The 25,432-nt window shown below is 36.2% G+C and overlaps 1 protein-coding gene across 1 annotated transcript in view; it reads right to left on the bottom strand.

Annotated features, from left to right (window-relative positions):
* LOC125230182 (protein kinase C, brain isozyme) overlaps positions 1–25,432 on the bottom strand; it is a 395,565-nt gene that overhangs the window by 32,366 nt on the left and 337,767 nt on the right. Inside the window, exons 2-4 of the mRNA XM_048135245.1 lie at positions 17,449–17,480; positions 14,884–14,966; positions 4,218–4,329 (exon numbers count right to left, since the gene is read on the bottom strand). Coding sequence (XP_047991202.1) covers positions 4,218–4,329; positions 14,884–14,966; positions 17,449–17,480 — 227 coding nt within the window. The remainder of the gene's footprint in view (positions 1–4,217; positions 4,330–14,883; positions 14,967–17,448; positions 17,481–25,432) is intronic.

Below are 25,432 nucleotides of genomic sequence, written 5' to 3'. Positions count from 1 at the left end.
AATCGCTAAAAAATTTTTTTTTCTGTTTCATACATTTCGACTGTCATGATGCCGCTCATTTCTATGGAACAACCAATTTTTTTTTCTCCATTTCTGCATTTGTCCCATAGTAAACGTTGTTGATTTTGACCTCAAAAGTCACTATGCAAAGTTTGAGCGATCCTTTTCATTTCACCCTATATTTATTAGAAACTTTTATATATTCGGGACCATCGTACAATATTGTACATGTTTCGAATACCCCGAAGGATAGCCCGGCAAGGATAGCTTAAATAAACTGATTTATTTTACATTAAAATTACATTAGCAACTTCGGGACTTTAATCCGATTACAGTAAGCTCAGCAGTAGGCAGAAATAAATAAATAAAAACTGTTTTTGTAACCTTTCGTTTCCCAATTGGGAAACTCTTTGAATTAATACGGGGCTGGTTTTGATATTAAATATGATATATGATAAGGTAAATTATAAAATGCACATGTGATGAAAAGGTTAAAACTGAAGAATCTTTAGTTAAAATGTCAAGCCACACTTATAGTTACATATACTTTTATTAAACACAAACAAGCATTTTTTACACACGCTATACATCTACTACTATAATTATAACATGCAGTAGGTACAGATAAAGTGTATAAAAAAATAATTATATCGTTTAAAAAAAAGAACACAATTATAGGCCAAATCCTTACTTTCTTATATAGCTGTAATTTATTTTCATTTTGTTTAAAGAGACAATGTGCAAATATATAATTAATACATTGTACATAAACACAATTAACAAACACCACAAACACCAAATGTTATTATAATATCTTTACGATGTCAAGGTCCGATGTCAAAAAATATAAGAAAAGAAAGTAAGGTAACCTCAAGAACATTAATTAAAACATACCAACTAATTAATTAAAGTACATGCTAGTGTTTTTATAGAGACAGATGAAAGAGAAATCACCAAAGCCAATTGAAATAAGCAAATAATTTTGCGTTGCGCGAAATAAAAGAGACGAAATTATATGATGTGGTTTACATTTTGATGTTTGCTTTGATTCGCCCATAACATAGTATTTATGTTCAATAGGCGAGACTACAAAAAAAAAAACCGGCCAAGAGCGTGTCGGGCCACGCTCAGTGTAGGGTTCCGTAGTTTTCCGTACTTTTCTCAAAAACTACTGAACCTATCAAGTTCAAAACAATTTTCCTAGAAAGTCTTTATAAAGTTCTACTTTTGTGATTTTTTTCATATTTTTTAAACATATGGTTCAAAAGTTAGAGGGGGGGGGGGGGACGCACTTTTTTTTTCCTTTAGTAGCCATTATTTCCGAAAATATTAATATTATCAAAAAACGATCTTAGTAAACACTTATTCATTTTTGAATACCTATCCAACAATATATCACACGTTGGGGTTGGAATGAAAAAAAATATCAGCCCCCACTTTACATGTAGGGGGGGTACCATAATAAAACATTTTTTTCCATTTTTTATTTTTGCACTTTGTTGGCGTGATTGATATACATATTGGTACCAAATTTCAGCTTTCTAGTGCTAACGGTTACTGAGATTATCCGCGGACGGACAGACGGACGGACGGACGGACGGACGGACGGACGGACGGACGGACGGACGGACGGACGGACAGACAGACATGGCGAAACTATAAGGGTTCCTAGTTGACTACGGAACCCTAAACTATCTATGTAGTTCGTCAGTTAGGTTACCAAAAAATTTTGGACACATTTTACCTTTTTTCTCGTAAATGAAAAATGACGATACAGTGGCTACAGTGCGTTGAAGTTTCGCGTGACGTCACGCCTAGGTACAATTTCTACTTTAAAGTGACGTCACAAGCCCCCACTCCGGAAATTTGATGCATCTTTGTATTTTTTCATTATTTAATTAGATAAATCGAAAAATATGTGTTCCGTATTTTTGAATGATCTATCTGACGGACTAAGCAGAATGCATTTTTTTATGTAGTCGTCATCCCTATTGCAAATAAAACATTAAAAACAAGTATATCATTCACGTGTTTACATTCGCAATTATTATTTTGCATTCAAATATTGACAACTACCAATATTGATATTTTCATTTTTAAAAGGTCGTCATAGATCTTAACGCCTGGTTTTGGTATAGCTCTTTAAAATATTTTCAACATTACCTACATATTCATAACATTTCTACCTACAAAATGGGTAAAATATTTTTCATATACAAACCTTTTATAAAACTGAAGCAAGACTAGACTTTGCTTTGATATTTAATGAAACCGCATAAAAATTCTCTTTGATTAACACAACGTTTTCTATTTTTATTCCTACATTGATTTACATCCGGGTATATAGAAATAGGCTACTTTATTTCTAGTCAAATCAGCTTCTTTTTAAGAACAGTCAAAACGAATTTCAACGATATGTATGGAATTAATATGAAATCGAGTTGAGTGACGTCACGGTCAACTCAGTTACTTACTTTATATCTTGTTATCCGATTTATTAAATAGAAATTGGGTTAAAAAATAAATACTGTCCATGTTTTTTACACGACTGCCCCTAAAAAAGAGTGTACCTATTGTTAATTATCTGATGCATTTTGAGAAAGGTATAAAATATTGAAAGAATGTCATTCGAAACATATTATGCAAGACAATCTTTACAATGAAGGAGTCTCTGGGGATGTCTTTCATCATAGCATTGCGGGGGTTGCAGAGGATTCCTCATTCCTAAGTAAAGATACAATTATGAAGACGAATCGAGAACTCCCACAAGGTCCAGTGGCGCTGGCTCAGAAATTACGATTTATTATATCATTACAAATGGGAAGTAAGAATATGAAAAAGTTACGCATTCCGACTTTTGTATTCAAGTCTCTGGCGAATTTTCGAAGTGGTTTAATTTATAATTGCTTGTTGAAATCGCTACTTATAAATTAAGTTTCTTTTCATTTAAGAACATTATTAATTTAATTTTTTATCGAGTAACAAGAATATGATTTAAAACGTGTCAAAATCATGTAGGTATTGTATAATACATATGTACATATATTTTAATTGTATGGCATGTTATTGTGTTCATTCATTGCTAAGGGGCCACGCATCTATGTGTTCATCCAATTACTATACAAGCTTTTATATCGCTTTACTTTTCCCTTATTTTATCTGCGAGCAATATTTTGAATGAAAAAAGTAATTTACCAATCTTTATTTATGATAAAAGCTTGTCAATCGTCAACATCTGAAAATTCATCTCGTAAAAGGTATTTGACGGAAAGTCTTATTGCTCCGGCCAAATATTTTAAAACATCAATATTATAGACGCTTTCCACAAAAAAACATTTTTATAAAGCCAATCATATCCAAAAATGTTCGTGAAAGAATTTAATACGCATACTTTCACAGAATATGCACTTTGATGCCAAAGAGCATCATAAGTCCTCAAGGATTGCATATATGAAAAAAAATTGGACCTGTGCCACTGTCACCCGAGTGAACGGTTCACCCATTTTCGAGTATGCTAGTGCGATTCCAACCTCAGGCACGGGAGGCCTTGGTCACTTTTCAATCCATATATGCAATTAATTTATTTCCGTTTTAATTGAAGTGTGCTTTTATTCAAAATTAATTCAGAAGTTGACGTTATCCGTTGCATCTTTATCTGACATCCAGGAATTCATTCTCCTACGGTTGTCAGTGGTTGTCAGTATGGTACCTGCGCACTTGAGTCCCTGCGTGGCCAGGCCATGGAGGAGAGTACCACAATGGTCACAAAACGTCGGCGCAATGAATGTCCACGTATTCCATTTGTGGGGGGCGTAGGCGGCCTTGACAACGAAAAATAGGTGAGTAAAGTTAGCAGAAAATGGGTGAAATAGCTGTGAATCGATTTAAGACGACAATTTACTGCTAAAGTCACACATTTCATGTCCAAACTCTTCAACATAGTTGAAGTGAGAACCATTGCATGACGCATTATGTAAAAAAAATCTTGTAAAAGGGTAATACTGTTCAAATGTTCTCCTTTTTGGTACATGGCCCTTAAAACGGTCCAAAGAATATTATTTTTAAGGCCAAGAAAAAAGACTGCTTTATTTACATAATCGTCTTAAACCCATCCAGAACTCCTAAAAGAAAGAAAGCATTAGCAAAGCACCACCACCAAGCAGATCTGAAAAGAGCGAGCACACAAAGCGTTAGTCCAAGCGAAGCGCCGCGGGTACCTTGGCACTTGAGCCCCTGATGAATCAGTCCGTAGAGAAGCGACCCGCAATGGTCGCAGAATGTTGGTGACGCGTATGTGTGGACGCGGAAGTTGTGCCGCGTACGCGTGTCCTGTTGGTCAATGGTGAAATTGTAGGAGCTTTAGATATAAAAGAAATTAAGGGGAAGGGGAAACATTTTTTATAGATCCTAAGATCTGAGCCTTCGATGAATCCGTCTGTAGGAGAGCGACCCGCAATGATCGCAGAATGTTGGAGACGCGTATGTGTGTACGCGGAAGTTGTGCCGCAATCGCGTGTCCTGTTGGTCAATAGTGCTCGCTTGACATTGTAGAACCTTGAGAATAGTGATATCAAGGGAAGGAAGGGGATGGGAAACATTTCTATCCCCGAAGTTTTGAGTTCCTGGTGGATAAATCGTTAGAGCGGCCTTCAATGGACGAGAATTGATGGGATGATGCGGACGTGTAGATGCGGAAGTTGTATCCCCGCAGGTATCTTCTTGGTTTCAGCTGTCATTTTAGTCATTTATAATAAGAAGACGAGCAAAAGAAACATATTTTTTATAAGTTACCATGAGGGTTGACTTGATGAGTGAGTCCGTAAAACAGCAACCTACGATAGTTAAACGGTATTCACCATAGTTGCGTTTAAATATGAATAATTTTATAAAGTACCTAAACAAATACTGGTTCAAAACTAAAAGGCAATAAATCAATTGATCACATCGGTCTCACTAATAGTTTGTAAACCACCTAAATTCCATTTTGCTCATCGATACTAGGCAATGGAATGCCATTACGATTTGCGGCTTTTACTGAACCGATACCGGCTGACAGATGCCATTACTTAAATATCCTGGATCCTTTGCCTGATGTTATCCAGATAATCATATCACCATATAAAAAGATCAGACAGAAAACATGAATAAGTTTTTTAACATCCGACGCAAAAACGACGGGGTGTTATAAGTTTCACGTGTCTGTCTGTCTGTGTGTGTATGTGTCTGTCTGTCTGTCTGTGGCATCATAGCTTCCGAACGAATGGACCGATTTAGATATAGTTTTTTTGAAAGCCGAATTAGTCGGGAGTGCTCTTAGCCATGTTTGATGGAAATCGGTCCACTATGTCCCGGGTTTCACAAAATTTTAATTTTGTGGTTAGGTTATTATATTTTGGCCCCTTGAATTTTATATTTTGGCTAAGATAGATTTTTGCTATTAACTTTTTTCAAGTTGTTTAACTTAATAAAGCTATTACTTACGCAGCTAAATTTATTATTAATCTTATAATATTTAGATACTAATAACAAATTTATAGACGATTAAATTTGGCACAGCCTGAAGTATACTTATTTCCTTACAGTTGCTAAGGAATCTCCTAAGTATTAGGTAAGAATACTTGAAGTTTCATCTTGACCTATGTACTAAGGGTTGCATTGCAAAGTTGAGAGGGTTTCTACAGGGGTGGTTATGAATATAAATATATCATGGTTTCGGATCACTTCCGTGAAGAAATGGATAGTATAGAAAAAAGGAGGTTCATAAGTCAAAAATCTGTAAAAAATATGTTTTTCAACAAGACCTGCCACCAAAATGGAATTGGGGAACATTATGTAGGTATACTTACTTGTAGCCTGTAAAAACACTTAATGTCACAAGTATAATACGTAATATCACGAGTAATTACATCGCTAATTTTGCAGATACCTTGACAGTTTTTTTTTAATAATTTTGTTAAAGTGAAATAGGTTAAGTACCTCACTGTCATTTTGTATCATATCACAAAAATCACTTGTGTTTGTTTTTATATGTTTAAAACGCTTTTGACATGTATTTTTAGTAACATAATATTTATGTCTTATGTTTTAATTCTGGCGATAAGAGCTGGTACATGTTTATCTTATCAATAACTTTTACTTGTTATATTTTGTTTTTAAATAACAAAAAGCAACAAAAGCTAGTGCCATGCAGACATGGGTATGTACCTAACTTGAAAGTTCATAAAAAGTTTCATATGAGTAAAACGTGTAGTTTTAAATTTCGATCGTATGACGAAAGCATCAGATTCCTGGGACTCTAAAGACAAAGACAAGATAATGTATAGCAAGTCTTTCTTCTACATAATCCCCGTGGAGTGTCGGGTTGAAACTTTCACCACCCACATTGTGATGTGGGCGATGAGCTAGCAACCTACAATACAATATAACAATTTCGTTTCCTTTCAACCCTGAAACTTATTAAGAAGTTTCATGTACCCTGTCTAATTGTTTAAATACATATGTGAGTTTTCAGTACAGCGGGCCGATTTTTGAGTCTCACGCGTTCGAATTCAGAAAATTGTCACTGAAAATAATAAGCAAGTCACCGTTTTCAACCGGTATTTTAGTGAATTTAGTGACAAAATCCCGTATGCGAAATTCAAAAATCGCCCTCCTGGTGGTGTTTTTTTACGCACTAGTGCGAGAAGTGGTTATGTCAGGTTGAAACCATGAACCTATAATTCTATGGACGGATAACTCCGAAGAAAAATCTGTGATTCCATCATCCACATTGATAGCTTTGTCTATGACCTCATCCACTAATCTCCCGTCAGTCGGATCGAGGTGCCCGTGGCGAAAACATCTCCAGAAAAATAAGAAAATATGCCTACATGCGTTGTCAAATTGTATAAAAATTACAACAATCGAAAGAAAAAAAAATACGGAGCAATCACATTATTATGCGTAAAATCACAATATTAATTAATGTTCATAATCGTAAACCAACAAACTGCAAAACAAAAGTGTGACCAGTATTTTTTTTAAATAGTATTTGCACACGGCGCACTGAGTCATTATTATTTGTTAAAAACAAGATATTTCTAAATTTCAAGTAAAATAATTAATTTTTGATAAATTAAGTGAAGAATTGATTTTCTTTTGACCTGAATTATAATTATTTTGATTTTAAATCGTGTTTGCACATCGCAAACCGTCTGCCATTGCTGGCTTGAAAGGTCGCCACCAAGCCATAAAATAAAATTAAAAAAAAAGACGTCCGCCATTGTTGGGTCACAGCCGGTCTTCAGTGAGACTCACTCTGTTCTATTACTACTCTGTGATTGAAACTACGGAGGGCCATCTGTACTGAAAAACGAGTACGATACACGTGCGAAAAGGAAGTTCGTAACTCGTGTCGATTTAAAACACTCCCTTCGGTCGCGTTTTAATTTACAGCCACTTGTGTCGAACTTCCTTTTTTACGCACTTGTATCGTATTATTATACGTATATGTGTGTAACTTTAACCATACTACTTATAATGCATTAAGCTTGTGTCAAGCTGCGCAAAAAAGGCCAAGTTGCTTCGCCACAACATCAAATAACTAGACAATGGGAGCGAGAGTAATTAGGGCCACATGAGCGTTGCCAACTTTTTATTGGTTCCAAAAGTTACGCATTGTTTCTTTTATTGTGTTCTGTCTGCACACAGTATAAAGGGACAGAAGGTCTGTTGTTTTGTTATCCAGTTTTAAATGAAATTAGTGTAGTAGTGCCTAGTAAGTTATCTATAGATTTTGAATTGTGAATTATTCAAGGAAAAGGTAAATCATGTAATAGTGTTTAGTTATTGTTTAATGCGTGTATCGAAACGCAAGTACAGACTGTGTTTAATCCATACTAATCCATACTAATATTATAAATGGGAAAGTGTGTGTCTCTGTTTGTTTGTCCGTGTCTTTCAGGGCAAAACGGAGCGACGAATTGGCGTGATTTTTTAAGTGGAGGTAATTGAAGGGATGGAGAGTGACATAGGCTACTTTTTGTCTCTTTCTAATGCGAGCGAAGCCGCGGGCAAAAGCTAGTGATGCAATACAAGAGTAAGTGAAGTTCAAGATAAGGTGTCAGGGATAGGTGTCAGTGAAATTGAGTGTATTTTGTTTAGTACAGACTACTTACGGTTTTTCAATAACGAACTGAGTAACTTTTAAGCGAGTTATACTGAGATAGGTAAACGGAAGAAGGCTGTCCTTTAGCTTTTAGGAAAGAATTGTAGTAGATATAATAAAAGAATAAGCGAAGTGTTAAAATTAGTAATGGTTTGAAAATTGAGCCGGAAAGTAGTAACTTCATACAGCGCAGCGGCCTGAAATTTGACGCTTACCGACCCGAGGACAGAAAATCTTATGTTTGTATAAAGAAGTGATGGTTCTTTCTTCTTAAGAAAAACATTAAGCCTACTGTACGGATTACTACTGTCCAAACAGTCATCAAAGAACTAAGCCCAAATTGCGACTTGTTTCTGTTCAATGGGATTTTCGGTGATTCTTCGCTTTGACGACATGTTGCGTCAATACTGTGAGATAAAAGATACGTCTATGGGTATAGAATATATTGTCTCGTCTGTTTCAAGTTGTTTTACTTACATTCGTACTTAATCAGTGAATCCATAATAACATACTATATATTTTTTTAATAAATATAAATCGAAAAGTGAGTGTAGGTATCTGTTTGTTTGTCCGTCTCTCACGGCAAAACGGAGCTAACGAATTGACGTGATTTTTTTAAGTGGAAATAGTTGAAGGTATGGAGAGTTGTATAGGCTACTTTTTGTCTCTAAGCCCCCACTTTCCTAAAAGGGGGGTAGACGTTTGTGTGGAGCATTCCGCAATTTTCTAATTAAACGCCAGCGAAGCTCATAAAATGAAAAATAAACGTATTTATTTGTGAAATGAATTTAACATGACAATTTAAGACATTACGACTATCTATGCATAACGTGTAGTAGTTATGTATCACTTAATCAAATAAGAATTCCTTAGTTGATTGAAAACTTGAAACTATATCGCAGCACATTTCAAATTCTGTAGAAAACAAATAATGTTCAGTACATATGGTTCCGCATTTTCTGGCCAAGCATCCGTAATAATGACCTGTGGAGAATATGCCAGCAAACACCCATTGACGAGGAAATCGCGACACGAAAATGGAGATGGATTGGACACACTGTTCAGAGAGGGGAAAGAAATAACGCAAGCATTGCTTTTAGCTGGAAACCGCAAAATGCAAGCCGTGGCTCCGGGCGCCCGGTTCACTCATGGAAGCGGTCCGTCGAAAATGAGCTACGAGCGGCTGGTTTGAGCTGGAGCGAGGCCATGAGAGTCGCTGAAGATAGGAAGGCGTGGCGCGAGCTGGTGAAGGCCCTTTGCACCTCTGGTCCTAAGGCACCCCTTAGGACTACAACAACATATGGTGCTTCAATTCCGTACTAGTTCGCAAAGAACACATTCATCACATCTTGTCGTACAGATTCAATCTGTCAGATTTGCAAACAACTGTCGAGTTTCAGTTTAATTTTTACATGAAAGGTTTTAAATTAAAATCAAAGCAGTCCAAAAGATATTTAAACAGAATTTCTTTTGTATTATAATTTACCAGATTTTATGAAACGGCCTCGGGCAAACACGTGATTTGGTCGGGCACGAGTACCTACAACTTGGTGGGTAGTATTTAATTTACAACACGCTGGTGTCAATGAACTTGAGATTGTAGATGTTAGAAAGAGACAGATATACTCCTCAGCTGTGTCGTTCCTAGCAAAATTCAAGCATTTCTTAGTTATTTGAGAGATTCGTAATAGACGTAATAAAACATTTCTTATTCAATTTTATTTTCTCAAGTTGCTATGCAATTACGCATTAATGAAAAAAGTAAGATTTGTTTGTATTTAATAGTTAATTCAAATAATAATTTTCTTGACTTCAAAAGGGCAGAAAATTATCAAATTATTTTTAAAAGGATTACCTATAGGCTTTGCAAATATCGTCTGAAGTAAAATATTTATAAATATTTTAGTTTAATTTGCTTTTGCTAAGAGAGAAAATAAACAAAATAGGTATCGTGAGGAAACTTTGAAATGAATTTATTATTATCTTATGAATATCTAAATTTCTTATTTCTACAGGGTGTAAACGTAATACGGGCGAACCTTTTAACGGTGGTGAGTATAGGACATAAAAAATGGAATTAGATAACTTTTATTTAAAATTGAAATATTCTTTTTATTCATACAAATTAATTAGGCCCGCAACGTAATGCAAACACACTCGCGTTAAACGCTCGTTGACAGTTGTCATTGATTGTCATCGCAACCACGTTTACAGTACATTGCTGCTGAGAAATTGTTCAAAAATTAATTATGGGCTTAAAATTAAGAGTAACTCAAAACACCTCTTAATTAATGATAACAATTTTGAATTATATGCCTGGTTTCATTTATCGCCCTTATTACGTTTACGCACTGTATAAAACAAGGCTTTAAACTTTTGTTCGACATCTGCAATAATGATTAATGTCTTTTGATTTTAAACTGTCAAAGTATCTGCATAACGGTAAAATAATTACAATACTTATACATATAATACCAATTCTATAAAAAAATACCTTTATAAGACCGCCTGTTGTTACCTAGTTATACTCTCACTAAACATTCTGTATACATATAACATGTAAAATGGTGCAATAAATAATATTTACTTACTTACTTACTTATGTATGTAAGTAAACTTACATAACTTACATTGTAATTTAATGTAGGTACCCATATGGATTGTTTGTCCGAATCAAACGTTACAATACAATACAATAATTTTATTATGATATTAAATAGAAAAATAACAAACAAATTAAAATTATAAAATGTTATTACAACATTGTAACAATTCTTCAGTCACATACTTTTCTTTTTACCGCATATACCTAAGCTAAAAGCACCAGTGCTCGACACGCTAATGTCCAATAGATGACACCCTTCTATGATATTTATTGCCAACATTAAACATGTAAAATCGGGTAGCTCACGTAAAATTGTCGGCATCGCGCGTTCTCAATGAAAATGCTCCTCGTTACGGAGCGAAACATGTCGAGCGATCTTCGACAATTTTACGTGAGTTATCCAATTTTACATGTTTAATACGTCAGTGTCTCACGCTAGTTTTATTATTAAAATTTATTGCCAATGACTTAAGATTGCTAAGGGTCCCCCCACATCTAGCGTCTCGCGAACGTCGACGCCTCTCCAACGCCCGCGCGGCGACGACGCCGCGCTCCCGTAGCGCCGACGCGACGTTGCGGCGTCTCTCCAGCGTCGACGTTGCAATGACGTCCGCGCAGCGTCGGCGCCGCGTTAGCGCCGCGCCTCCTCGACGTCAGTGGAGGCTGACGAGCGTCGGAGCGTCTTGTCGGCGCCCGCGCAGCGTCACTGCGACGGACAGAGCACGCACCATACCGCGTATCAACAATATCAGTTGAAAATTAGGCACCAAATAGGATACACGTACTTACTGTTCCAAATTTGTAGCGAGATTTTATCAAATAAAAATCTTGGATTCCGACAAAGAAACACTGCTGTTAACGTTACTGCTGAAACCGAAATTACGTAAAAAGAAGAGAAAATATTGTCGTCGATATTGGCAAAACCCTCTATAGAGTTTTGAAATTCATGAAAGTGACTATTTAGTGTTGTATAAACTAGTGAAAACGAGTGTTGTATATAAACGGTGCTTGCGTAAAGACTAGTCAAGTCAAGTAAGATGCGGTGGGCAGGGAACGGGAGGAGAGACGCTGCGCGGGCGCTGACTGGACGTTGGAAGCCGCTGGCATCGCGGAGGCACTGTGCGGGCGCGGCGTCGGCGCGGCGCTAACGCGGCGCCGACGCCGCGCGGACGTCATTGCGACATCGACGTTGGAGAGGCGCCGAAACGTCGCGTCGGCGCTACGGGAGCGCGGCGTCGACGCCGCGCAGGCGTTGAAGAGGCGACCGCGTTCGCGAGACGCTAGATGTGGGAGGACCCTAAATGGCATCAGCTGGGTCATTGTCGAGCATTGGTACTTGTTAAGCTTTCCTATAAATAACTTATAAATACAGGTAAACATATTTGTTTTCAAACCATAATTAACTTCATCGTCATAATACATTTACAATTTTATAAAGAAACAAAAACAAACAGTAACTAAATCGAAAACCTGAAAAAAACTTAACGGCACTGAAATAAGGTAAATTTCCCTGTAACGTTGTGAAGTTTTTCATTAAACCTGTATTATGTTTCAAATGCTCCGGCCTTTTCCCGGGAAACTTGCCGGCGACGGTTACCTTATTTTATTATATCAAATTTTATGTAACGTCAGGGTTATTACTGAAGCTTGGGCGATTAAAGTGTGGAGGTAACCAGTGCTTAGTAGGGAATTATTGAGTGTTAGATTCAAGTTATTTTATTCTTTTGACAGTAAAACACAGACAAGATAACCTAAAGACGTAGCTTTATACAATTATTGTATTTAAAACCAACGCTGCCAAAAATGCAGTGGTGCGAGCGGCGTAACATGTAGTTCACTGTTATCTTGTCTGTGCAATAAAAGTACCTGCGGATGAACAGTCACTAGCAATAATACCTATGTTATACAACGAAAGGCAAAACAAATATCTGACACGATCTTATTGGTAGAACCATAAATATACTCCCTGTTTTTATTAAATAAATAAATATTGGGGACACCCTACACAGATCAACTTAGCCCCAAACTAAGCAAAGCTTGTACTATGGGTGCTAAGCGACGATATACATACTTAAATAGATAAATACATACTTATATACATAGAAAACATCCATGACTCAGGAACAAATATCTGTGCTCATCACACAAATAAATGCCCTTACCGGGATTCGAACCCGACCGAACCGACTGAGCCAAACCGGTCGAATTTCGTTAACTTTAAGGGAAGATTAATTAGTTCAAATACAATCAATTTCTCTAAGAAACTAGCCTCTTAACTCTTACGGTTATCCAATTATTAAAAAAAAATACTGAACACGTGTGGCATCCCTTACCACTTCCTAATGTTATTTGTTTTGACATGTGCCCTCAAACACTTGACAATGACTTTAATGTTATGATTAAGGTCCTCTCACACTAATTAATCCATTTATAATGTATGGAAACAAAAAAAAAATTCGAATTTAACAAAAAGCAATACAGGGTGGTTCCTGATGATAAACTTAACTGGGTGTCGAATTTAACGGAAAACAAAAAAACACGGTGTAGATATCGTAGAATTTTGGGGCCTTCGAAGAATAACATATTATTGCAGGTGAGTGTACCAATGTTTTTCTGGCAAAAAATTGTATGACATTGTCAGAAAACACAATACATTAAAGAATAACCCTTTTATTCATAAACGTTCTCTAAAGTTATCAAGCCGATAAAATTCGTTTGTCCCTTTCCGACGTATTGGTGTGATAGAAAAGGACAAACGAACTTTATCGGCTTGATAACTTTAGTGAACGTTTATGATTAACGTGGTAAGTTCGGAATACTATTATTAACAACAACAAAATTAATTAAAACATAAACGATGACAGTCCCTAGTGTTAATAATAAAACGCTACATAGGTTTATTTGCGAACACAATTTGTTCTAACAAGTTGTTTCCCGTTCTGTATATTTTATTTAATTTAACTTTGGCTACACTGGTGCCCTTAATTTACATCGCCCACGCTCGCATAACCAATTGGAACGTACCCAGAAATGTACATAACCTTAATAACATTTCATCCGCGGCTCCTCAAGCCACTAAGTCGTTATCCGCCATATTGAATTACCTCAAAGTGTAGATTATTAAACAGCAGGGACAAATCGGTAATTCGAATATCGAAAAATAATAAGATTGGTAGCTTAGACAAGTGGCAAACAGTTTACGCTCCGTAGCCAATCGAAATAAAATTAACTCTCTCTGTCGCTTTTCCGTATTAGAGTAAGATAGGTAACGAGGAGACGGCGGGGGGCGTCAATGATTGGCAACTTGTCTACGCTCCCTGTTAATCTTCTTTAATCTATCAATTGCATGAAAATCACAGTCTCTTCAGTCTTCTCTTTATTATATTTACAGGATATATCAACATATATTTGCTAAAATAACATTAATGTTAATTTAGTTTATTTACATGAACATATTTACGTAATTATATAAGAAACTAAGACTAAACTTAAAAGCTAGCTAATGTCTAAAATAGGCCCTTGAGGCATTGTACCAAGGATACTGGCGACATTTCCTCGCTGTATCGCAATGCTGATACGTTGTGCGAGGAAGTCGCCAGCTCTTCGGTCAATAACATTAGATACCTAAATTCTAAACATATTAAGAAATATATCTATCATGACTAACCATCAACTTATTCTGTACTGTTTAGATATTTCAGATATTTGTGCTTTGTATAAGTCTTTTAGCGTATCAGCCGAATGGCATTTCTGCGATGCGAAACGAAAACGAAATGCCGCGAAAGGTAGTCTGGCTCTGTCACGCCAATACGCAAGAGCGATAGAGATCTACGAGCGTTTCGTTTCGTGAGCGTTGCGTGAGCGTTTGTGCCATTCGGTTACGTACCCAGTCAACTAAAGCAAGATAAAACCCGCCAATATATGTAATTGCTGAAAATCTCCGCTACTTTGCTAAGGTAAGGCTTACAAAATACCATTGATGGCAGATGACGTACGGTGAGAGACGTATAGACAACAACTATGGCTCAATGAGACAATTCCAAGTTTTCACAGGTAGAATCCCCAGGAAACTATAATATGTGTGTAAAGTCGACTTTAAATAAATAAGATGTAAAGTAAAAAGGCAACTTACGTCGGAATCCGCCCCTTTGTCTGCGCCTGGGCACGTGAACGTGACATACTCGTGACATCTCTTGTGGACCACGAAGCTGCATACTGCGGACAAGAATCAACATGTCAACACGTCACACATAGTAGTATTTCACTAAAAAAGTTGGCCAAAATTATTTATATACATTTGTATAAGTGTCAATCCAAATATGCTATTTAAATTTATTTTTATTTTTAATTATTTCTATCGACTAATGGCCAGCTTTTTTAGTGAAATACCCCTATGTGCGTCATTACAACCTCGTGTGAAGGCTCACGCCACAATGAGGAGGCACACTGACATTTTATCCCGCAACGCGGCGCCTGTGCAAGTGTCTAGGCATGTCACTGTCATTCATATGTGAGAGAGAGAAAAAACATCATCTCGCTCTCACGTATGAAATTCTTTATCCGTGCAATGCATGTGCAATGGACTAATAGGGTGGCGCCATCTGTAACCTTTGAATGTGCCTCCTCATTGGACCCATATTCTTCAGACCACCATACCATAGACCACATTCCATTTCTTTCTAAGACTCGAAATTCTTAAATCGCACCACCATTTTATCCGGTAGGTGGCGTAGAAGTTGACTAATGGGATATGGATTTATTTTATTAAGCTGTGGGCGATGGGCCAGTAATCTGTCACTGCAGTGTTACCATTTCGTTTTTGTTCAACCCGTAACTTGCTAAGAGTATAAGCACAGAATATATAAAAGTACAAGTACAGAAGGCTCACTCTCAACAACCTGTCAACGGACTGCATGCGACATTGAGTTCTATTGCTCAGCGTGAAGATTGTCAAACTTTATGATCCGCGAACTCGCGACCCTCGAAGGAAGAAACGCGGAGTGAGTCGCCCCTGGTTATAAGTGGTACTGGGGCAGTTGCTCTGCCTACTATTTCTGCAATTGCAGGCCTGTGTCTTTTGTAATAACATAAGATAATAACAACCTACTATTTCGGCCCTGTTCGACAAGCGCAAAGAGATATGACAGTGTATTGGCATTAATTTCCGTACTGTCCCGACAGTTCAAGTAGGTTGCCAAAATAGGCATATTTTTGAGAAATATTCGCTGATACACAATTGTAAACATCTACGTAAGTACGTACGTATTGTAAGTATGTGTTGGACGTTCAAATGTTTGTATGTAGCAGTGGCGACGCGTGAAGATTTTCGTTGGTAAATCTGGAGGGGTTTTTGGGATCAGCGGGCCGATTTTTGAGTCTTACGCGTTCGAATTCAGAAAATTGACACTGAAAATAATAAGCAAGTTTTCAACCGGTATTTTAGTGACAAAATCCCGTATGCGAGATTCAAAAATCGCCCCCTTTTGTATGGACTTCTACATGTTATCGATTTACATTAAATTCTGTAATTTTATTCCGCCTTTCTTCAAATGGACTTTTAGACCTCAGTGACGCGAATCAAGACCTTTCGTAGATTTGGTGCAACCAAAGAAAGAACACCACACTTGTGTGAAATAGGCACACCTAATCAAAAATGAAGTAAGGTGCACCGGGACAATATCGTCTGGGGCTCAATATCAACTATAATCGAAATATTTTTCATGTTTCAAACTATAAACTGGTAATAGTTTGTTTTGACTATTAACTGGTTAGGTATATGGGCATTTTCACAATTTGGGTCCCCCCAATTAGCAAAAATTTTGCAAAAATTAACTCGCTGTCAGTTTTGTGATGACAATTAAGCATGAAATCTGTCTAAAAATTTACTTTTTTCACATTCTGAATGTAGATTATCGCTTAAATTTTTAATTGAAATTTCATTAAATATCGTCACAAAACTGAAAGTGAGTTAATTTTTGTTAACAACTTTCGCTAATTGGGGGGTCTCAAATTCTGAAAATGCCCACATATGGCACGCGTGTTCACTGGACACAGGGCGCTCTAGTCAATTGTATACAACACAATACAAATACATACAAATACTCTTTTCCCCTCACTAGCTCGGAAACACGTGTTTTGTAACCAGCGGGTAAAAACGCATTTTATCCACTAGTGGGTAAAGTAATTTGACTTTGAATAAAGTCAAAATAACTGCTTTAAAATTGATAAAAGTAGGTGAATTTAGTAAAAAAGGTGATTTACCACCTGTGGGACTACTGGAAGCAGTGATAAACGCATTTTTTGCGTTGTATTTTCCTCGCTATAGTGAGGGGAAAAGTTTTGTGTTACACTCGGGTGCAAATGTATTTTACTTCTCGTGTGTTAAAAATTTCAATTCCACACTCGGCGTTAAAATACAACTTTGCCCCCTTGTATAACAAATAACTATTATTGCACACCTCAATACAGGAAACAATATAGTGTACACAGCAACTGAGAAGAGGTAAAACAACAGGCAGTCTTATCGCTTAAAAGCGATCTCTTCCAGACAAACAGTTGAATTGTTTAGTTGAAATTGCCCCGGTGCCCCTTACCTACGTCAAATTGTGAAATCAGTAATGAATTGTGTCATTCACGATGACGGCTGATTAAATTCTTATCTTTATCTAATTGCATTTATCTTTTACTTAATTCTCACCTTGACACTGGAAGCCTTGTTTGCCGAAACCCCTGAAACAAAGAAAAAGAGCTCATTCAATGTTTTTTTGAGAGTGCAGGTTTAAGAAGAAGGTTTATACATCCGTTTGAAGCCGGGGCGTGTCGCTAGTTAGTCATAAATTACATTATTTTATTACATTTGTAACAATAAACTTTACGATCACTCCCGGTAACAATTTCGGCTTGATTAAATTTAAATACAACCGATTCGGGGAACTCTCCAAAATTAACTTTGTCAGGTTACTCGACCAATTCATTATTCGCTCAAGGTATTGCTATTTTTGGATTGAGTAATTTAACGGAATAAAATATACAAATAACATAAAAGTCCATTATTTGGCACTCTGTCTTTCGGCACCTGTCAAAATAAATAATCATAATATTAGGAAGTAATAAAGGTCATGTTATGCACTTATTGAGACATTCAATGTATATACTCAATTACAGTAAAAGTTTAGATTAGTTATACATTTGCCACATGGTGGCAAACAAGCATAGGGGCCGCCTGATGGTAATAATAATAATAAGTCACTGTAGCCGTCCACGTTTAATGTAGCGTGCATGCCCAAAAAGAGACTTAAAAACAGAAAGTTTAACGCACACACGAATAAAAGGAAATCTCCTTAAAGAAATCCGCACAAAACTCAGATTATATTTTATATATAATTCTAAGATTGACCTAAAAAAAAAAAAACGAGAGTAAACTCTTGACGTTATTTGTAAAATAAGCTTTGTACACACCTACACGTGTTTCTTTGTCGATATACAATATCGCGAATTCACTCACGAATACGAGTTTCACAGTAAGTTGCGGTATTGATCGTGCTGAAAGTACCTATCTAAACTCAATGGACCGCAACGTAATCGCAAGTGGGTCAATTGCAGAAAAAATGTACCATTACGATGAATTTTGTGCCCCGTAAAAACAAGGTCGATTTAAAAATATATCACGAGAGAAAAACCTAACGTAATTCCGTCACTGTAATAAAAAAAACTCTTTAGATTCCCACTATTTCTTTGTTATAATTACATTTTTACCTTTTGTTTACAAGATTATCATGTCCCGATTCCGATTTTTTTCCTATGAAGGCCATTTGTTATTAGTGTTATTACGCTTCATTTTACTTCCTATAAAGTTTAACCGTTGATTACTCGTACTTACTTAGTCCTATAACGTTCATCTTTGAGTTATGTATGTAGATAATGTAGGTATATATTTCCTTTTATTAAGAATAAATTTGAAATGTTAATGTTGATAAGCATGTCCCAGCTTTTTGGAGTTTCGACATTTACTGGTACGAGCGCCGTGTGAACTGTGAACGTGTGAACCCAAAAGCACTAGTCGCGACAAATCATCAACCAATCGTGTTGTAGCATTCCACCAAGACAGACAAGATTGTTCAGCCAGTTATACAGGGTGTAAACCTAATACGGGCGAACCTCTTAACGGTGGTGAGTATAGGACGTATAAAATGTAATTAGATACACTGAGAGAAAATACAACCAGTTTTCATGTTCGTTCAACAAGTTTTTTGGTTAAAATAGCGCCTACGTGCTCTTTGGTTCAAACAACAAGCTACTTGTCATTTGAATCGGCAATATATTTGAATCAACAAGTCGATTTTATAAAAACAACCTGACACATATTGTTTTAAACATACGTTTGGCTGATTCAAACGGATAAACCGCAACAAGTCGAACTTGTTAAATTCACAATGCAAATTTCTCTCAGTGTAACCACAGAATATATAATAGTGTAGTGTAACTTTTACTTAAAATTTAAATATTTTTTTTATCCATACAAATTAATTCGGCCCGCAACGTAATGCAAACACACTCCCGTTAAACGCTCGTTGACAGTTGTCATTGATTGTCATCGCAACCACGTTTACAGTACATTGCTGCTGAGATTTTTTTCAAAAATTCATTATGGGGTGAAAATTAAGAGTAAATCAAAAACACCTCTTAATTAATGATAACAATATTGAATTATACGCCTGGTTTCATTTATCGCCCTTATTAAGTTTACGCGCTGTATAAACGGGCCTATCTTTACCATTGAAATATATTTAGAGCAACCCGAGCAACAGGTGCACACGTAGGGATTGTATCCAAGACAATGGGGACAATGGACGTGCTCCGCCACACCGGCTTTCAATTCTTGTTGCTGCTTTTTGTTGCTTCAGGCTTTCGATATGTAAGACTTATATTGACCGGGATATAGGCACTGGTCGCACTGCGAGCTAGTAATCTATGAGCTATCGACTATAAAACTAACAAAAGATAATCACTCCCGAGTAAATAAAAGAGACACGGCGATGTTTATAGTTACCTACTCGCCCAGCGGTGAGCTATCAATATTGAGCTCCCGATATTTCGACGCAGTTACATGCATCATGATCACGGATAATGGATGAGCTCAACAAAGATCAAAAAGGTATTCACGGTCTATATCCCGTCAAGTCTAATGAACTAACCGTGAATCATACAAAACTTAAGGATTACATAATTTACATATCGAAATAAAGTGTATAGCCAAGCGATAATTCCGTAAATATAACAGATAACAAAAAACTTCCAAGTTACAATCGATACCTATCAAAAGTTCGTTACCCAGTGAGTAAAATTACATTAATAAATTATTTTTAAATAAAGGTAGTAATATTAATTTTAAATGTTCCCATACATTTAGTCCGACGACTTACAACCTCAAAGAATATCGGTGTCCTATAAGATTAAACTGCTTGAGTTTCATTATTTACACGAAAACACTGAACCTAATACTTAAATAGAAACAACTGATAAATAATTAATCTAACATTTATTTTGAAATGAAGTACTTTTGTGTGCTTACAAAAGTTTGCTCGATGTAGAGTCCGGCCAAGATAAGTCCGCAAAGATTTTAATAGCCCCGCCTCTGCAAGGGTTAAGTAAACGTCATAATTTCATCAAAGTTTGACGTTTAACCCTTAAATGCATGAATTTTTCTTTTAACGAGATATTAATATATGTGATAGACAATGGTTTTCTGACTCTGGGAAAAATAATAAAAAAAATATTTAAGATCGATTTTTATACTAAATCAGTGTTAGAAGTTAAATAGGTCAAATCTTATTTATATAAATTTATCGTAATTGGTAAGTTTTATTAAAAAAAATGACTACTATTAAAAAGGTACACTATTTGTGAAACCTTTATGATAAAATGTTTAAACATAAACTAATTACTAACTCCGAAAAAATCAGCCTAAATCACATACTAAAAATCGCCATTGTCCTGTTTTTTCACACTTTTCCGCCATTTCATCTTAATCCTTAAATAATAAATAGTACATTATATTATTTAATTTATTTAATTGTATATTAAATAATAATAAATAATGAATAATAATTAAGCAATAGATGTGATTTTGGATAACTAAATATCGAGCTACGGGCCATCAAATATATGATGCATATATACATCACCATGCATTTAAGGGTTAAAATAACATCTGCACTGGCGAGGCTGTGAAAATCGTTGCAAACTTATCTTGGATTACCTATAACACTTTTATTGAGTGATACATTGACGGGCCCTCTTAAATGCTTCTAAATTAACTCTTGTTAACATTAAGAGATGTAATTAGAGCAATGATATGGCTAGGGTATGCTCCCGGTATTTCGCGGTTCTTGATTTCCCTGGAAATCCCGGTAATTTTATGGTGGCGAAAGAACCGTGACAAAAATTTAAGAACCGGTGCTCCCGGGACTCTCGGTTCCACTTAGAACCGGGAAATGAAATTCTTGGAACCGCTCCGGTTCTGCATGCCCTATGCATGTTTTTCCGGCCACTCTAAGGTTGTCTGGAAGAGATCGCTTTTTAGCGATAAGACCGCCTGTTGTTACCTAGTTATATTCTCACTCAACATTCTGTATATTTTTTACATGTAAAATGCTAAAATGGTGCAACAAAGAATATTTACTTACTTACTAGATATGGCGTACGCGGTTTTTTTTTAGGTTTTCTAGGTTAAATACATAACTACACCCAATTCCATCGAAATAATGTAAGTCTATGACTTAAACTATACTGTTCAGTGAATAGACACAAAATATCGCATTTCTCTTGTGTATCTTACGGCTAGAAAAATAGAAACAACGTGAATATCCTCACTCATATAATATTACAAAGGGAATATTATAATAATCTGCTTACTAAGTAGATGTTCTTAATAGATATAGGACTATTGAGACACTACATATGTACATCATTTCCGTGTACGTGAGATTTGCTTATCCGTTTCTATATGTATATTAAATGATTCCTTAGTGTTGTTTTACTCTGTTAAGATTAGTTGAGCTACGCGGGTGCGCGTGTAAAATTCTACGTAGGTAGCCTTACTCTTTCTCTGCGTAACTTATTTTCTACACATCGCACTAATATTACGTACGTAAGAGCGAGATACATAGAAAGTAAGTAACGCATTCGCTAGTGAATATTGTCAGTATCAAACTCGTGGAAAGGCAATCAAAGGCTGATTTGTTAAGGATTGATGCATAATAATTATTATTTCGGAAATGAAAGTGGTTTCCGGGGTGGGAAAGACATTTTTCCCTCTCCTTCTGCTACGCGTTTCGGTCTCATTTATTTTATATTTTACTTTTATAATCTGCAATAGGGACGAAAGATATATTCGTCGGACGAATGTATGTTTCTGTTGAATAGTTTATTATTGCTCACGAAGCATAAGAACCCTTATGATGGGAAACATAATTTTGTGGCAATTTCGCTCAAAATCGTGCAATATTGAATTAATACGTGTGAGTGGGCCACGCGTTACGCACCAGTGGTTGTACCGTGTGGACACACTTTTATGATTTAATTTTTATTCTGGCAATCCAATTTGTCAGGAAAGGCGCAAAATAAAAAAAAGTGTAGCGGTTACTAGACAAAGCAGCAAATTAAAAAGAAAAGTAGGCTCGTTTGTTTATCGTCTGAAATATAATTTGTTGGCTGGCAATATTAGTAAAGTGACCCTTTGCGTCTGAGGTTTAAAATTATAATTGGATTGCCTTACCTCACAGCAACAATTAAAAGTTTCGTTACTACACCAAATATCTACTAAATGTTGAATTCGAAATAAGTCGAAGTCATGTACCAGTAATCTAACCACAAAATTAAGTAAGTAAGTAAACACTTTATTGTACAGGAAAATAATACAGCACATAATATTTAAAATAAAAAGTTTCAGTACAAAGGCGAACTTATCCCTTTAAGGGATCTCTTCCAGTTAACCTTTGAGCATTTGAGGGAGAGTTTAAAACTTTGAAAAATCCCCCGACCGCGACATAGTGTGTAACGTAGTATATTTTCTTGGTCGTAATTAATATTTTTTTATAAATCTAAAATCGAAATTTCTTCAATTTTATTTTGTTTCAAATCCTAAATTGGTGCAAAAATACTTGCATCCACACATGTATGCACCTTTCTGCATAATCTGTGCATGGGTTGCCAGATAGCTAAAAATAACCCATTTTATGAGATTTTTAATTGTTACTCCAGTACATTTTGATAAATTAAATTAATATAATTATATAGAAATAATGCAGAAAATTATCTTAATACATAACAAAATACAGTAATATTAATACTCTAAATAAGAGGCCTGACTGGAGTGACAATCTTGCTATGTACATCATAGTAAATCTTTCATGACTCTGATGGAGTCTCAAATAAATATAATATATTAATTCGATATATTATGTCTTCCTGGGTTTGTCACCCTATGTCCTTGATTGCTCCATATGCAAATAGGTTAATGATCTTGGGTGGTCCATTTCCTTTTTGACCCTTTTGGGTGCACACGCACTTTCTCCACAAGACCATACCGCATGGTGGTCAAAACGGTGGAAGCAGAAGGCCTGCAATAATCCTCGGATTGAGTAAGTATCTGAATTGTTCTGATCAACTCCATAATGGCGTGAAACGTTGTGGGTTTGTTCCTAACCATGTGCTTGGTTATTCACAGGGATGATCTGTCTTCTGCTGTGGGATTGGGAGCGCTCCGCTAGGAAATTTCTTTGACCTTTAGCGGTGAGCTAATTTATCAGATTGTCTTCTATTTTGTCATGCTGGTCTTGAGAGCATTAGACTAATGTATTTTTATGTCGCTTTCAGGAGCCGGGATTTATAGATATATATATTATTAACTCTGGAAATCCTTGTGACCGGCGCAAGTTCTGAGTCCTGTTTGCTGGAAGACGGCCTGCCTCTGCCGCATTTGTCTCGGTGTCCACGTGGCACGCGTTCCGGGTTGAAAAGTCTCCGCAGTGCAGCCAACATTCCCCGGGAGGTCCCGTGCCACCTTCCACAGCTTTCCCGAAGGTTCACCATCTTAGAGGTCGGTCCAATTTATCCTTCTAATGGTCAGGGCATCTGCGTCAGTTGCAATTTAGTTAGATTAAATTCATAGAGTCAATAATTTAGAGCAAGCAAATATTTTTGAGAACTGGTACCTAGGTATTTTAGTAGTATAATTTCTAGTTAAAAATTGAGATAACTTGTGTGAAAATTTACTTAGAACCCTTTTAAGCGACCTAGCTTCCCGCTGAGCTCTGTACATTTCATTGGTGTCGAACAAGAGAATTTCACACGGTTAGCGCAGTAAGTAACTAAATTAAGAACCAACTGAACAAACACATTTTGGCAAGAATTTTCTTTATAAATAAATGTTATAAAATATACAAAATCTTAAATTATTTATCTCCACCATATACTTCCCCTAGCAAGCTTATTTCGACACCGTTTTTGTTATTTTCAGTTTCTGTATTTTTTTTATTATTATCACTTGTGTCCTTAATTTTGTACAGCCGGAGCTTTAAGTTTATTTAACAGTAAGGCACCCTGTGATAAGTGGACCGATTTTCATGAAACATGGCTAAGAACACTCCCGACTAACTCAGCTTTCAAACAAAAAAAACTAAATTTTTTACTTCTGATTAGCAGAAATGTCTGCAATCGATGCCACCCAAGGCAGACATTTTCCACTTTTAAAAAAAAAAATCGAAATCGGTTCATCCGTTCGGGAGCTACGATGCCACAGACAGACACACAGGCAGACAGATAGACAGACAAACAGATAGACAGACAGACAGACACGTCAAACTTATAACACCGTTTTTGCGTCGGAGGTTAAAAATTAAATATATATATAGGTTACGTATTCTTGCCTGTCCTCTATTGCCAAACGAACGTTAAAACGAATACCAATAGATATTACAATCTCCTTGTAAAAAGGCAACATTTCAGATCCAACCTCTTTCAAATCGTAGCGACCATAGACACTAAATAATGCCAATTCAAAAAGAGTTCCACTTCAAAGTGCATTTTTCCATAAATTGATTCTAAAAGCTTCTATGTATAATGAGCAAAACTAGTTCAAAGCAGTATTTCTTGCGAGCAGTCGGGCATATAAATGGCATTACAATATTTACAATATCTCTCTGAAAGTACCTAAATGTTTACGATTTTAAAGGGAATTTTCGAATTGCATTACAATATTTATGGAAGTAAATATTTACAATTCTGAAATAGGATTTGTTTTGTTCTTGAATGTTTATTTTAATTCAGTTTAATTGTTTTCGAGTTTTCGTAGATATTGTTGAGTTGTGATATTTTATTTGTAGTTCAATGAACTGTTGGTTAAACTCGCACTTGAATTTCTAATATATATGTATTGTTTAAAAATATGACTATTAATCGGTTGAAATTACATCAAAATAGTACATTGCGATAGAAGTGCGTAAAAAAGGAAGTTCGAAACGAGTGGCGATAAATTAAAACACGACCGAAGGGAGAGGCTCAAGGGCGGCTCACTCCGCGATTCTATCGCCGCGCTACAAGTACATCCTGGCGGCCGCGAGTTCGCGGCCTACTCAGGGGTTGCGCGCGTTCTCACGGAATGCACGTTCGCACTTTCATTG

This window comes from Leguminivora glycinivorella, chromosome 10 (assembly GCF_023078275.1).
Source record: "Leguminivora glycinivorella isolate SPB_JAAS2020 chromosome 10, LegGlyc_1.1, whole genome shotgun sequence".
In the NCBI taxonomy this organism is placed as follows: domain Eukaryota; kingdom Metazoa; phylum Arthropoda; class Insecta; order Lepidoptera; family Tortricidae; genus Leguminivora; species Leguminivora glycinivorella.
The sequence above is the reverse complement of the archived record's forward strand: the minus strand, read 5'-3'. Positions and strand labels throughout refer to the sequence as shown.